The sequence below is a fragment of the Hippoglossus stenolepis genome, chromosome 12, assembly GCF_022539355.2.
Source record: "Hippoglossus stenolepis isolate QCI-W04-F060 chromosome 12, HSTE1.2, whole genome shotgun sequence".
NCBI classification, from domain to species: Eukaryota; Metazoa; Chordata; class Actinopteri; order Pleuronectiformes; family Pleuronectidae; genus Hippoglossus; species Hippoglossus stenolepis.
The window spans coordinates 17,708,189-17,722,478 of NC_061494.1; the positions used below are offsets into that span (position 1 = coordinate 17,708,189).

At 43.9% G+C, this 14,290-nt stretch overlaps 1 protein-coding gene across 1 annotated transcript in view; it reads right to left on the reverse strand.

Annotated features, from left to right (window-relative positions):
• fmn2a (formin 2a) overlaps nucleotides 1-12,879 on the reverse strand; it is a 36,803-nt gene extending 23,924 nt beyond the window's left edge. Inside the window, 6 exon segments of the mRNA XM_035173190.2 lie at nucleotides 1,496-1,637; nucleotides 2,167-2,386; nucleotides 2,389-2,953; nucleotides 4,104-4,256; nucleotides 7,641-7,801; nucleotides 10,626-12,879. Of these exon segments, the coding sequence (XP_035029081.2) occupies nucleotides 1,496-1,637; nucleotides 2,167-2,386; nucleotides 2,389-2,953; nucleotides 4,104-4,256; nucleotides 7,641-7,801; nucleotides 10,626-12,837 (3,453 nt within the window). The 5' untranslated portion in view covers nucleotides 12,838-12,879.
• Nucleotides 12,880-14,290: the final 1,411 nt, after the last annotated feature.

The following is a 14,290-nucleotide window of genomic DNA, read 5'->3' on the forward strand; positions in this document are numbered from 1 at the left end:
TCCAGTATGAAAGTGTGATTTTTCCTGTGAAGGACAAACTCACTTAGCTTATCTACTGTTTCCCGTTGCTGTTGACTTTTGTGCTCTGTTGGATCAAAGCTGCAAGGTGAGTTTTCCACCCCCGTTTCATACATGTACTCAACTTCAGTTTGTCAGAGCAACGTTAACAACCGTATCTGCTTGGATATCTGCTATAGACAGAAGAATACAAGCAGTAAACAGAAGTATACAATGAGGTGGGATTATTGACTGGATTTGTGAAAGTAAAAACTACTTAAAAACCCTTGATATCACAAAAGTAACAAAATCCCTCAATACTACATTATATTCACTATGTGTAGATCTGAAAACCCCAAAAGACAAAAACACAAGCCAATATTCGTCTGTCACATATCCCATAGCAACACAAATTCTTGATATTGTGTTTGTACTGGGTCTTACTGGAATTGGCAACTCAGCCATTACTTATAATGTCTGGCAGAATAAAAATCCCACTCAGCCTGGTGTGTGACAGTTCCTTCAGATTCAGTATCAAGTATCAAAGCTGGAGGGAAAGTAAATGCAAAATGGTCCCAGAGGACATCAGATATTTCTCACCTTTCAGACATGAAGCAAAGACAATGGGAACGGGAAAATCACTGGGAATAAAAATGTATCTTCGGAAACCGATACATTTCATGCAAGTCAATCTTTGAGTCAAGATTTCATCACCAATGTCGTCACCTCGGAGCAACATTGCAACAAGAGATTTATACTGTGACTTCACCAGATAAATATGAACTAGATCAGCTTGTAGGTTGTAGATAATGTCTCACTTGCAGATTGATGGAGTGACATACAAGGGCAGTGGGGAGGGAAACAGCCGGACTATTAAACCAAGTCATACAGAAAGCACAACGGGAGGAACCACATCACGAAATACGGCTCCCAGGCTTCTCCTTCCCTCCCCTTTTTCCTTCTCACCCCTCTCTCTCTCTCTCTCCCTCTCAGCAGTCATCACCGTCGTGAGGTTTCCTCACCGCACGCGAGACATTGGCTCGGTGCCACTGGATGGTCATGGGGGAGTCGGGTGGGAGCCAGAGCTCACACCACATAATAACTGTCTGGCTGTAGCAGTTCCTCCTGTCACTCAAAGCAACCCGGAGGCCGAGGGCGAGGAGGAGAAATGAGCAAAGGAACGGGCATCGGATGAGTGAGGGTGAAGAGGGGGAGAGTCCAGAGGAGTGTGTCAGATTGGGGGACCCAGGATGGGACACAAACACAAACACACAAACACACACAAACTGTTGTACTTCTATCTTAATGCGGACGCTCATCGGCATAATACATTCCCTAGCCCCTTACCCTAACCTTAACCATCAAAACTAAATACCTATCCCAAACTCTAACCTAAACACATAGCTATACCTCACAAAGGTATAAGTACAAGTACACACACACACCTCCATCACTTCAGTAACCATAGACAAATACACAGCCATAAAGTAGACTGTACCTGTTTGGCCTTCGACTTGCTGATCGTATCAGAAATTGGCTTTTTCTTCTCCTTAACAGCACTTTTTGAGAACAGTTCCACAAATTCTTCAAAGTCCACAGTCGGTTCCTCGATTTTCTCCCACACCAGCGAGCTCGCCTGTCTGAAGTGAGGAGGAACCAGGGAATTATTTACAGTGCACGTAGGCGACCTTCAATCTGCCGTGGATTGTTTGGAAAAAGTCCACTCGTAACGTAAATCATGTTATTTCACCAAAACACACATCTTTGACATTTCTAGATTATCTTCCTGTGTTTTATGGCTCCTCATATGTCGAGTAAAGCTCTATAAATGATACACTTGTCCAATCTGTCAGGCAGAGAATTAGAATTCAGTATCAAGTTCTTCAGTTGCGAGTAAATCAAGCGCTCTATTTCTAGATGTTTATTCAACTACAACTTTCCAAGCCTTATTAAGGAAAGAAAACCTGGTTCAAGTCTATTCGCTGCTGACCACAATGCCTGGACTGCATCACTTTCATTTTCCACGAGGTTAGCATCTCTATTGCCGTCACAGCATGCGGCTGATCTTTATCTTAAGTGGACAAGCTTCCTCTCAATTCTCTACTGTTCAGAGTGTACCTCAGCGCAAATGACCCGTGTCTATCTTCACTTTATGCAGCATATTCTTACTTTTTAGCTTCCAGCTGTATGCGTGTCCAGTAAAGTGGCTTCATTGGCTTGGGGGGCTCGATCAGAGCCTTGGCAGGGGCGACTTCCTGCACCATCATGGAGGGCATGTGGCCTGGTGGAGGTGGAGGCCCGAAGCCTGGGGGTGGCGGTGGAGGCGGGGGCCCATGGTCAGGCCGGGGTGGCGGAGGAGGGCCCATACCAGGCAGGGGAGGGGGCGGGGAGGACCTCCGAAGCAAGGTGGTGGGGGAGGTGGTGGAGGTCCAAACCCTGGCGGTGGTGGAGGAGGAGGAGGCGGCGGTGGACATGGTCCAGAGCCAGGTAAGGGCGGTGGAGGTGGGGGTGGAGGAGGAGGAGGAGCGACACCCCCTGGTAAAGGTGGGGGAGGAGGTGGGGGTGGAGGCGCTGGTTGGGTGCTGCTCTGTTGCCTCTGCTGACACGTGCAAACAAAGCTCTCCGTGGATTTGGGGATGGAGGAGGAAACGGAGGACGAGGTGCCGCCTGATCCTCCGCCGAAAGGCACAAACTTAAATCCCTCCTCCAGCGGCGAGGTCTGGACCGACACCTCCTGGCTCATCTTTCCCAATCGACCTTCTCTTGGCTGATGTGCGGCCTTGTGATGGGCAGCGCTCAGAGCTGCCATGTTATCCCCACTGCCCAAGGAGACCTGCTGGCCCTGCAACACAGCAATCTTCACCCGCAGGTCTTCGATGGTCTTCTCCAGCTGAGGGATGACACAGCTCTCATCCTCTGAGGACGACTGACCTGACCTCAACCTGCTGGGTTCTGTCTGTCAGCGGGCAGGAGAGAAATCATTTTCACTTAACATGCAGCCACATTGGGGTTTTTTCCAGCATGAAACATTCTTTAGAAGCTGCTAATCAAGCCCCAACTTGTTCTCTAAATGTCAAAGTCAGCCGGAAAATGAGCTGCCGCTAAATCTTGGACACACTATCATTCAATAAATTACGCTCTGTACACAATAGAAAAACACCCACAACTGAAGGAGCTTAGTGACGGAGCTATGAGCGAAAGAGGAGTCGAGAAAGTCCACGATGTCTAGACTCCATCAGACCCCTGGCTCCAGACTGGTTAGAGCTGGGATGAGGGGATACTGAGAGATTTGACCCCAGAGACAGAGAGTCTCACTGGGCCTCACATGGGGAGAGACTGTGTCTGCTGGTGCACATTCCCCAGTTGTGGTCACATCATTGAGTCTTAAGGAGAATGTTGGGTCAGTTTGGTCTTTCCTCATTTATTAACTACTCGAGGAAAGAGGGAGGGTCGCTGCAACGATCCCGCAAGTCTGTCAAGACGAGCCTGACCTCTGGTGGACAAAGAGGGAAAGGCAGTTGAGAAATTGAGTTGATGGAAGTTTATCCAGAGCAACTGAACAGTGACATCGTTTCAGATTATAAAAGAAGATCAAATGTGCACAAAAATTACAATGATATCTGTCAATGACTCATAATCTTGGATTGTTTTTCAAAATATGCTTTTCTTAGCATCACCTTCACTGCTCGTCTCTCAAACTGTAAATAATCCAACCAGCAATTTAGTTCTAAATCTCTTCTCCTGCACATTTAGCTTATACTTTATCAAGTCTGGTGACAATCTAAGTATTTGTGAGTCGTGCCAGTCTTATGATGCAAATAATTTATATCCACAGTTTCGGATAAAGAAAGGTGCATTTATCTGCATGGGGCTCAGTGTAGAACATAATTTAGTTTTTCAAGGTAGTAAAATAATCTACTTTGCAAGAAACCTGTGAAGTTTTGAAGTTTTTATTCAATGTCTGTAGAGTTTAAATAGAAAAAAGGACGTACAGACAAATGCTGACAAAAAAAAGACTGCTTTCTGATGTTATTAGGCTCTGAATCAAACCAGGCATTAGACACAGACAGAGTGTCGACAGGGCAACCATACTATTAAATATTAACCTGAGAGAGTGGAGCTCCTGGCGTCTTGGTGGACGACTGATTCAAAGGGGATCTCATGGTCGGCACTCGGCCTGTGCTCCGGCCGCCGTACAGTTCCCACAGGTGTGGAGACACCGGCAGGCCGACAGAGGCCCACGTGTACAGCTGCTCCTCCTGCACACAGTTCAAAAGACAACCATGTTCATATTGTGGAAGTGGAGCCAAGGTCAGATGTTTGTGCTTCAAACTACCTGCGCCCTTCTTAGGACTTGTACTGTACTGTGTGAACATTTGGTGGAATACATCATGAATAAAAGATAAATCAGAGAAGTAATAGCTCTTTATGTATAAGCTTCACATATGGAAACAATTGAGGATAATAAGCAGCATTTTTTGCACACAGCCAATGTAGAAAAACAAAAAACTGACACTGTGAAAGCCAATTAGCAGCTACTTTGATGTCTCAGAGCATCTTGTTGTTTCAGTGTCTAATGTGCACTCACAGTTTATATTCTGTGCAGTATGTATTCTATTTATATGTTATTTCTATTGTATTCAACACATTTTAATAGTTTTTAATCCGTTTTGTTTACTGATGTTTCTATTTTGACTGTCCTCTTTGCAGTGGGACTAATAAAAGATGATCTAAACTGATAATATAAAAGCTAATATCTAACCTTTATAATCCTTTATATACAATATCTAATCTTATGTAAAAGGAACAATATTCAATGACCAAAAAAACCTGTTCCTTTATGAAACATGACGTCTGCACTTAACGATCTGAAGGAACCTTTCCATTTCCTCCCCTTTCTGTTTTCTGTAAACGTTCCTCTCCTGGACATCTCTATGCGATACTAACTACTTGCTTCGATTCAGAACCTCTTTAGCAGCAGGTCTCTTAATGTTCCTATTAAGAAAAAGATTCCATTCACAATCACAGCTGCGTATAGTCTGTGTGCAATGTGTGTGTGTGTGTTTGTGTGTGTGTGTTTTTCCATAGCAAATAAAAATGCCGAGCTAAAACTGTTTGTCAGACTGTGTCGTTACATAATCGTCCTTGGTCAGGGTGACAACTGCTTAATCTCTTGGACGTGCAGTGAAGCATGTTTCTCAAATAGTTCACCTCAAAACAAGCAACTGCTTTAATGTGAGAGTCCGTGTGTTGGTGGATCCGTCCACGCTACAGTACTTTTCATTTGAATGACTCTAAAGACAAGACCAGACTTTGAAGATCACTGTGAAGATCCCTCAGACAACCTCGTCATGTGGGGGCTCTGCTCAGCGGCTGGAAGGTCACAATATGTTCTGTCCTTTTATTAGAGGTAATCACGTTATTCCAGAGACTGTGGATAATTTTCTATTTTCCTACAGCAAGTCACTTTTAATGGAAAGTGGCACGTAGCTCATCGGACAGTCAGAGCATATAAATCTACTTAACATGTGCATGCATCATGTGTCAGGCTGTTCTCTGTTAAGTTTTCAGACTACGTTGCATGTATGTAATCTTTTCCAGAGACTTGCGGCCTTCATATTTTAATGTATATTGAGATTTCCTCTGTGTCTCTTAGGTGAAAATCAATTTGCTGAACTTGGGGAACCTGAGCTGCAGCCAGCAACATGCACACAGGTACAACAAGCCTCCCAGACTGATGTAAGCCGATGCCACTCATTAGTATTTGTCCACTCAGGATGTTTCCTCAAGTGTAGAAATGGATGACACCGGATTTATATAGCGTCCTTAGATACTTACCTTCCCCTGATTGAAGCTGATGGAGTATTTCATTTCATGCAGTATGCAGAGCAAAAAACAAACCATATTTGTTCACGAGACTGAAACTGATACAAAAGCCATATACAGGACAAACAGGGGATGAGAGATGCAGCAGGAAATTACAGAACAGAATGATGGAGAAAGAGAAGAGGCGATTCGTTAATATTTTCTGAAGGATATAATGGAAAGCGAGTTTGAAAAGTTGAGATATTAAAAAAGGGCTTAAATGGGAAAAAGTGGCAGAGAAACAAACTGGAGATGTATTAAAGGGAGATAGAGAGCAATAACAATGAGGTGTGGACTCTCAGTGGCAACAAGCAGAGGTTGTTCCTGGTCAAGCTGAATAATGCAGGACTCCAGGCCAAGCTGAGAGGGAGGAGGGGTTTTATCTTTTACTGGGGAAGAGCAGCATGTGGAGCGGTTGCATAACATGGTCAGCAGATGGTCTACGCAAGCACAGATGTGTGTGTCTGTGTGCTTTTGTGTGTGTGTGTGTGTGTGTGTGTGGGACTGAGTGTCCGAGGCAGTGCTATTAATCCAGCCATGCGAGGAAATGTCTGTACATGTATGTGTGTCTCTTGCCCTATTGTATGTATGAGTGCACATGTGTTTTCAGCACACTCATGCTGCTGCGGGCCGTTGGCAGAGACGCACATAATAAGAGAAGCGTTCTGCATTTGTGGCCTAATGTGAGCGCACGCTACACAAGCAGAATGAGATGTGACTGAATTTGAGAGGCTTGTGAAGAAAGCAGCTTTGGGGCACGAACGTAATCTTTGTTGTGTGTGTGTCTGTTTGTGTTTAGCTGTTTGTGTTTGTGGATGCATATGAGCATGTACAGTTTACATCCATGCATGTAAATCTGTGGGGGAGGTGCATTGTGGAGCTTCAGACCAACACTAATCTGTTGACATTCTTTTGCTTTTCAAGAGACAAACATAACAAGACCCACAGCCGAGCTAGAGCAGCTCCAGAGTTTATGTAAAACAGCATTAAAGTTATAAGCACATGTATGTTCTATGTATCTGAAACCTGCAGTATACTAACATGACACCCATGGACCCAGATAGGGGGTGAACTGTCAGATGATGTCTGAGCAAAGCGGAAGAATTAAAGATTCATTAAATCAACTTCCACATGATATCATGCACCGCTGCTCTTCAGATAATGAAATGATTCTGGGATGAATCACAGTAACATAGAAATATATGAGGGGACACTTACTGAATGAGTTTTACAGGAGTCTGTATAAAGCAAATAAGAAAACAACTAAGGCCTTATTTAAGTATTTCATCTGATAAGCACGTGGTCTCTTTAATGAATGTTTATTGGTGGGATAAACTGCTCGAGATGATTTATCTCTTTTTCAACAGGGTGTTACACATACACTCAGAGAAAATGTATTTAATAAGTTCAATTTAGTAAAGTTATTTGATTTATTCTAAAACACTTCATTCAATGTGACCTTTTACATTGAACTTAATTATATTTTGATATATGTAATTAAATATAAAAAGTCAACATTAAGGCAAAATTACACATCACAGGAATACACACACCCAGTCACACCCATTAGTTCCCCGATGACGACAAGTTATAAGTCTTCAGGTTATGATTTGCCGTGAGAAGTGAGAAATGCAATTCACTTTGTTCTCAAGCTTTGTGGATAAATCAATAACACAACTTTAATTCAAGGTAAAAATCAATGCCGTCTGAGAGCGAAACCAAAGTTTGGGGCTGAGCTGAGTTAGAGAAGCTTGTGTCAGTGAAGAGAATGGTCTTACGTTAAATCCTGCAGAGGGCGTGCCGTCACCATGTTGCTCTGCGGAGCCGCTGAAGGGCTGCAGCAGACCCTGGCCCAGCATCCGGCCACACAACTCCTTTCCCTCCTCTTCCCTTGACCCATCTTCATGATGCATACACAGCCTGTCCAACAAAACACGACCTGGGAACATAAAGAGAGATGAAATGCGGGGATGAAACTGGTCTGCAGAAGAAATATTTGTTATACTTATTTTTAGATAAGTATAACCGAGGTGAGGACAGAAGTCTCAAGTTTCACATGTGGTAATGAAACACCTACATTTGCAGACGCTTCTCGCACCATTTGCTCATGGGTGACGGGAAAGAAGGTGTTAATTGTGCAGCACAAAAAAAATGCACAAATGTTTAATGATATTCGAGACACAAGTTACCACACAGCTTCTAATATTATCGCTCTCAGCTTTGAAACTGCTATTTGGGTTTTAAAACTGACTCGATTGAAGTACATACATGGTTGAACTGTGTAATGTGGTTGCAGAGCTTGTTAATTCTTCCTTTGAATATAATAAAAGACCAATTCTGTCGTGGTGAGCGTGCAGGCAGAGGATGGAGACTTTTATTTTGATGCACCAAAGTAAAAGAAAAGTAATTTAGAGCCGTGATGATAGAAATTTGTCATAATCTAAAAGTCCCACAGCAGTTGTGGATCCCGGGTGGAGAATCATTTCTTAGTTTCTTGACAATGGCAGGAGCAGTGATCACGAGGGGTTGGAAGACATATATATATATATACGTGAAGCTAGTAAAGAAACAAAGCTCTCTCACTTCACAGGGGCCGACCCTGCAGACACACTGTTAACGTTGTTAGACTGGCTGAATATTTTTGAAACCATGTGACTCAGTGGACAACACCAGTGACTTAACTGACTTCATCTCATGACTCATGGTCGTGTGGAGAATCATTTGAAGACTTTGTAGTTTCGTTGACAAACACTTATAAACGATAAAACTGATTGTGTTTTATTTATAATTCAAAAGATTAAATCCAGATTTTTTTGTCTTGTAATCTTGTTTTGTTCTTGTTTTAGTTTTTTTAATGTGCTTTTTAAAAATGATTTTCCCCCTTTTCTGTTCTATTAGGCCTGTTTGTGACATTGTGACCGGTTGTTTTCACACTTGTGCTGAACTTGTGAGGGAGGGAACAAAATCTTTCCAGATAAACAAGCAAACAACAAAGTCTAAGTCCTAGAGTTTTGTAAGTGAGGCCAAATGTTAACAGGAATTTGAGATAAAAATCCACCTCCATTGTTCAGCCACAGTAAATTCACCTGATGAAACGGGAGTGGATCTGACATCATGACTTATTTTTGTCATGCACATAAGCTGTCACTTTGTTTTAGTGTCCAACAGTGTTCAGTGTGTGTGTGTGCCTGTGTGCTCCCGTGCCTGCGCTCATGCATGCGTGTGTGTGTTTTGTCTCGGCCAGTGGAATACGAGGATGGCGTCGCCGTGCTTTCACTCCGTCCTCTGCTTGACGAGCACAGGCGCAGACAGAGCGGAGCAGCTGAGCTCTTGAAGGCACCACAACAGAGAGAGAGAGCACAAAGCGACACTGTTTTATTAGAGGGAGTCATTTGTTCTGAAAACACTTCTCAATAAAGAGCCCCCAGTGATTCATCGTGGTTTTCATGAGCTATTGTGCTTTTAAACCACGACTTTACGTAGACGTTGATGATTTGTGTAATGTGATTATTTGTAAGTCAACAGGATTTAAATCGTAAAAAAGGAAATTTCCATAATCATTATTTCAAAGTGAACTTCGGCCCATTGGGGGAAGTATCAAAAGTACGATCATAGACTTAACTCTCATGAAAAGACCGTAACCAAAAAAGTAATTGTTCTACAAATCCTATTATGAATGATCTAAATCTGTGTCGTAAACATCTACTGTTGTCAAAAACACATTAAATCAAAGCGTTGCTCTGGGTTACACGATCCTTCGTTACTATGAACATGGAAACTGATGTTCATCTTTATTTCCCCACATCTGGAGCTGAAAATTGTTCCCAATAAAAATGACACATCAAGGGAGTGATGTTGCTGTTTTGGGGGATTTTATGGGATATGTTGACAACAAGAAAATTATATTATATCACTCTCTAAAGTCAAAAGTATATAACGTTGGCTTTAGCTAACAGGATATAAATGGAGGTTTTGTTCCATATGTCAGGGCGTAAACCTTCCAGAGGTCATGAGTGTGGAACACTGATTCTTACTTAATCCTTTTCTTCTCTGCCTCCTCATTCATGACTTCCTCTGAGGCCCCGTGGTTTCTGTCCATTCATATTTTCACACATTCCTGTATCATCCGGCTGGTGAGACTGGTTCACACCATCCAGCCGAGTTACCTGAACCTACAACTCTCCTCCACTCTTATACCCACATAGGGAGCTCTCACTTATCACTGGGATGTATAGAGATCTCAACAGTGTGGCTCTGGAAGTACAAATCCCATTAATATTCTTATAATATAATATTTTAACCATTCAATGTAGACTCACCGTTCCTCCACTCTTAAAGTCAGTGTCTTTTTTCTGTTTACCGATATTTGTTTTCCAAATCAAATGTTCTCAGCCTGGTTCCAGTCGTAAAACTCTGTGTGTAAGGATTTTCTGAAACATAACTGGAGCAAATGAACGGGAAATATACTTCCAGAACCAGAACCGTTCCTTAAAGTGGGCGACCACTGTAACGCAATATTTAACTAATAAGTCAAATCTATGGTTCATAATGTTAATATCACACATACAATAACTACCACTGGCTTCACAATACCATCTATGTTCAGTACCATGATGGCTAAGATGGTGGGTTGTACTGCTTATGGGTTATTTACATAATCAGGTGGAGTCTAGATCAAAAGTCCAATCTATTATTTATCAAAATGTCAGATGACAGATGTTTGTGTGGCAACAGATCAGTGACGTGGTTCACATGTGACTCACCTGAGAAGACATCCAGATAAGGTGCTGTGGTCGTGGAGTGATGTCGTCCATATTGTGCTCTCCTGGACCCCAGTGTCCAGTAAGTCCCGCCTACGTGACTCCTCTCTGGTGCCTCCTGCTCAGGGAAATGGACACCCTGCCTTCCTCTGTGCTCGTCCACCTCCGTGCACCAGTCTGCAGACCCAGTGATGGGCCCACCGATGGAGCAGGACCTCTGCTTGCGCCTCCTTAATCCCGGGGCCTCGTAATATTCCACCGATTCGTCGGTTCCATCTGTTTTCCTGGGCACATGGGGGCTGGTGATAGGGGATCCAATGGGAGAGGTGAGCTGCCTGGTGGTGGTCTTGACATATGAGGGGTGGACTGGAGGGTAGAGTTTGACAGTGGAGGGGGAACTGGAGGACGTCCGTCTGGGTTGAGAGCTATCTGTCATCAGTTGGTTATTAGACATACTACTCTTCCTCCTTTTGAGGGACAGGAAGTCCCATCTCCCAGTTTCCTCTCGCTCCTCCCTCTCCATAGACAGCTCCATGCTGCTCACACTTTTGTGAGGCCCGGGCCCTGCCACCACAGGGGCCAAGCGAACACTCGGCACACTCACGTTTTTGCTCTGTGCAGCCCGATTACCTTGACCCTGCTCTGGGTGAAAAACCGGGCTCTCCAGGTCTTCCTGGGGCTCCTCGGCGCTCTCGTACGAAGTGGTGGTGGTTGTCGTGTCAGGGAAGCTGTACGTGCTGTTGGTCTTTGGGAAAACGCTGCCACTGCTTCTCTCTGTATCAGCGGCAGAAGATGATGGACCGCTCTCACTCGGAGAACCAGGACCAGAGGAATTACTTGAAATGGGTAAATCACTGCTTTTGTCATCTACTTTTTTATTCGCTTTACTTTCTTGAGCTTTACTTCCACTTTCAAATTCCTTATCCATATCCAACAGCTTCTCATGGGCTTTGGTCCCCTCGGAGGTCAAGGCTTCAGATGATTGGCCGTTTACCCTTCTGAGTTCCCCATCACTGGCCACACGTTGTTCCCTCATGGCCTGCTGGATGTCAGAGAGCAGGTCTTCATTCTCAGCTGCTGCAGAGTGAAAACTGTAGACGTCAGCATCCGACCCCGAGCTCCCCTTCCGGCCAAGCTCATCCACCACAGATTGGCGACTCTCTGTGTTCCGACAGCCTAGGTCTCCCTCGACATCTGATAGCATCCCCATCTCGTCGGCTGACAGGTTCGCCTCTGCACCGGGTTTGAGCCCCGCTTTGCCAACGTGTGCAGACCTTCCATCTTCCAACATGTCCTCCTTGGACAACCCTTTTGCCTTCGACAAACTCTTCCTGATGCCAGAAAACACAGAACCTTTTGACTCCGACTTGGATTTCTTCTTACCACTGTGTTCCCCTTTACTTGTCTTGCTGTGGGACCTTTTAGATTTTTTGTCCACTTCCACCTCATCAGCGTCACCCTCACAGGACACATCCCCTGCTGCTCCGCCACTTCCTCCCCCTTTCCTCTGCTTTGTCTCCTGGTTCCCCATGTTTCTGAGCAGGCGGACTCCCTTGGCTAACAGGCCATACTGCTGGGGCTGAGGCTGGGGTCGAGGCTGGGCACGCTGGGCACTCTGGGCACGCTTGGCACGCTGGGCTTCCTCCTTGGCTGCGGCCGATGCTGATCTTCTGCTGGTCAAAGCACTCTCAGAGCTGCCTAATCGGCGCTGTCTGCCCACCACAGTTGAAGGCAGCTGTGAGGATGATGCTGCCTCCCTCGGCGACGCTGATGCGGATGATGCTGATGATGAGAGGAGGAGGAGACTGGCACTGACAGCCGCGGGCTTGCTACCACTCACTGACTGCCTTTTCACCCCCCTCCCCTGCACAGCCTCTTTCACTCTCTGATCCTTCCTCTCTTTTTGCCCCTCCTTTCTATCCCCATCTGCTCCTGCGCGCTCGGCTGTCTTGCATAACGGGCTGCTGGTCGAGCGAGCCAGCCGCGGATGCTCTGGAGTGCACTGCCCTTTCCCATTTTCAGCTGAAAGGGACAGAAATGGCCCTGGGGGCTGCTGGGGATCCTCTATGATGCTCTGTTGTTGATTAAGGAGCGAGTGCTGTTGATTACGGAGGACGTTGGTAACGCTGCTCTTCCTCCTCCCTTTGAAAGTGGAGGTGAAGAAACTCTCTTTCAGAAAGGGCACCTGGGTCTCTACTGTCTTGATAGTCTGCATCCTGACCACTGGGGCTTCATCCAGAGGGGAGATGGTCTATAGAGGCTGCAGTGAAGAGAAAACAACTAATTATATTTAAAAGGACTCAGATTTCAGATGAATCTTACTCTTATGTCACATGTGTAGTGATCACAAACTGATTCTCTTGTATTGATTTCCTTTTCACACTTTGTTGGAACGTATGTGTCTGTTATTTATAAAAATGTTTTCATTTCACAGACACTGATATGTGGAGCGATTCAGGAAAAGGTCCAGTGAGACTCATGTGATGCTCCTGATGACAGCAACATAAACACAGTGAAATTACTGTGGTAACAAACAGAAACATGTACAGCTATTAGGTTGATTAATCAATTAATTTATCAGAAAAATAAATGACAACCTATTTTCAGACTATTTATCATAAACGGTTGCAGTTTTTACACCAAAACACCATGAATTTAGTAATTTAAAGTTTCTCAAATGTAAAAATTAGCTGGTTTTCTGTATGACTTATATATATTTGGATTTTGTGCAGCTGATGGATTTTGGGAAATTATTCTCTATGCAATCTACTGTAAAAATCAAACCCGATGTTTATTTATTGACAAAATACCATCATCAAACCATCCAAAATAAAAATAGCAATGATTTTAAGATCACATTTAATTATCAAGCAAATATTAATCACAAATTTTAGAAAATCTCTGAAAAACAGTTTAAATAGAGCTAACACATTTAATAAGGTGTGTATGTTTAAGTCTGAAACACACGCAAGTATGGGAGGTGATTAATGCCTATGCGTCTTGGTACAGTCAAAGTCAAATATTGTAACATTATAAATATTGTCACCACTTCCTGACTTTTTTTAATGACACCAATCCTAACCATAACAATATATATACATTCTTGAATTAAAGAACGCAATTCAAAGAAGAAGAAGAAAGCACATTTACCAGAAATCAACAGTTAACATATTCAACAAAGTTTGTGTTCGTGATGAACTTTTCTTCTTCTATTTTTAGTGCTTCAGAACATGTCCGAGTCTTTTCTTTCTAAACCGCAAATTATGTAATCACATCAGCGTGAGTCAAATTTGCTAAATTTGTTGTCAAATTCAATCATATATGAAATAGAGGAAAAACAAAGCGTCTTGAATTTTTCTTCCAATTGTTGGACTTAAACGAGTGTACTTGCCTGACTGCTGGATTCTCCTCAGTGGCTCAGCCCTGACTGGAGGGAGCAACACAATCGGGTGCTTGTCTTTGCCTACGAGCCGCTCCTTAGCCATGGGTCACATGAAGTTGGTATTTTCCTCATCACATGTCTGGTCTCCGAGGCCATCTCCCATCAGCACTGTCTGACAGGCCTCTCGCTAACTTCATCAGGGAACATACAGGACTGGGCTACAGCCGATGAACACTCTTGTGTTTATTCAGTTTCTGGTTCAGGTTAATGTTGTTGTATTGTCAGA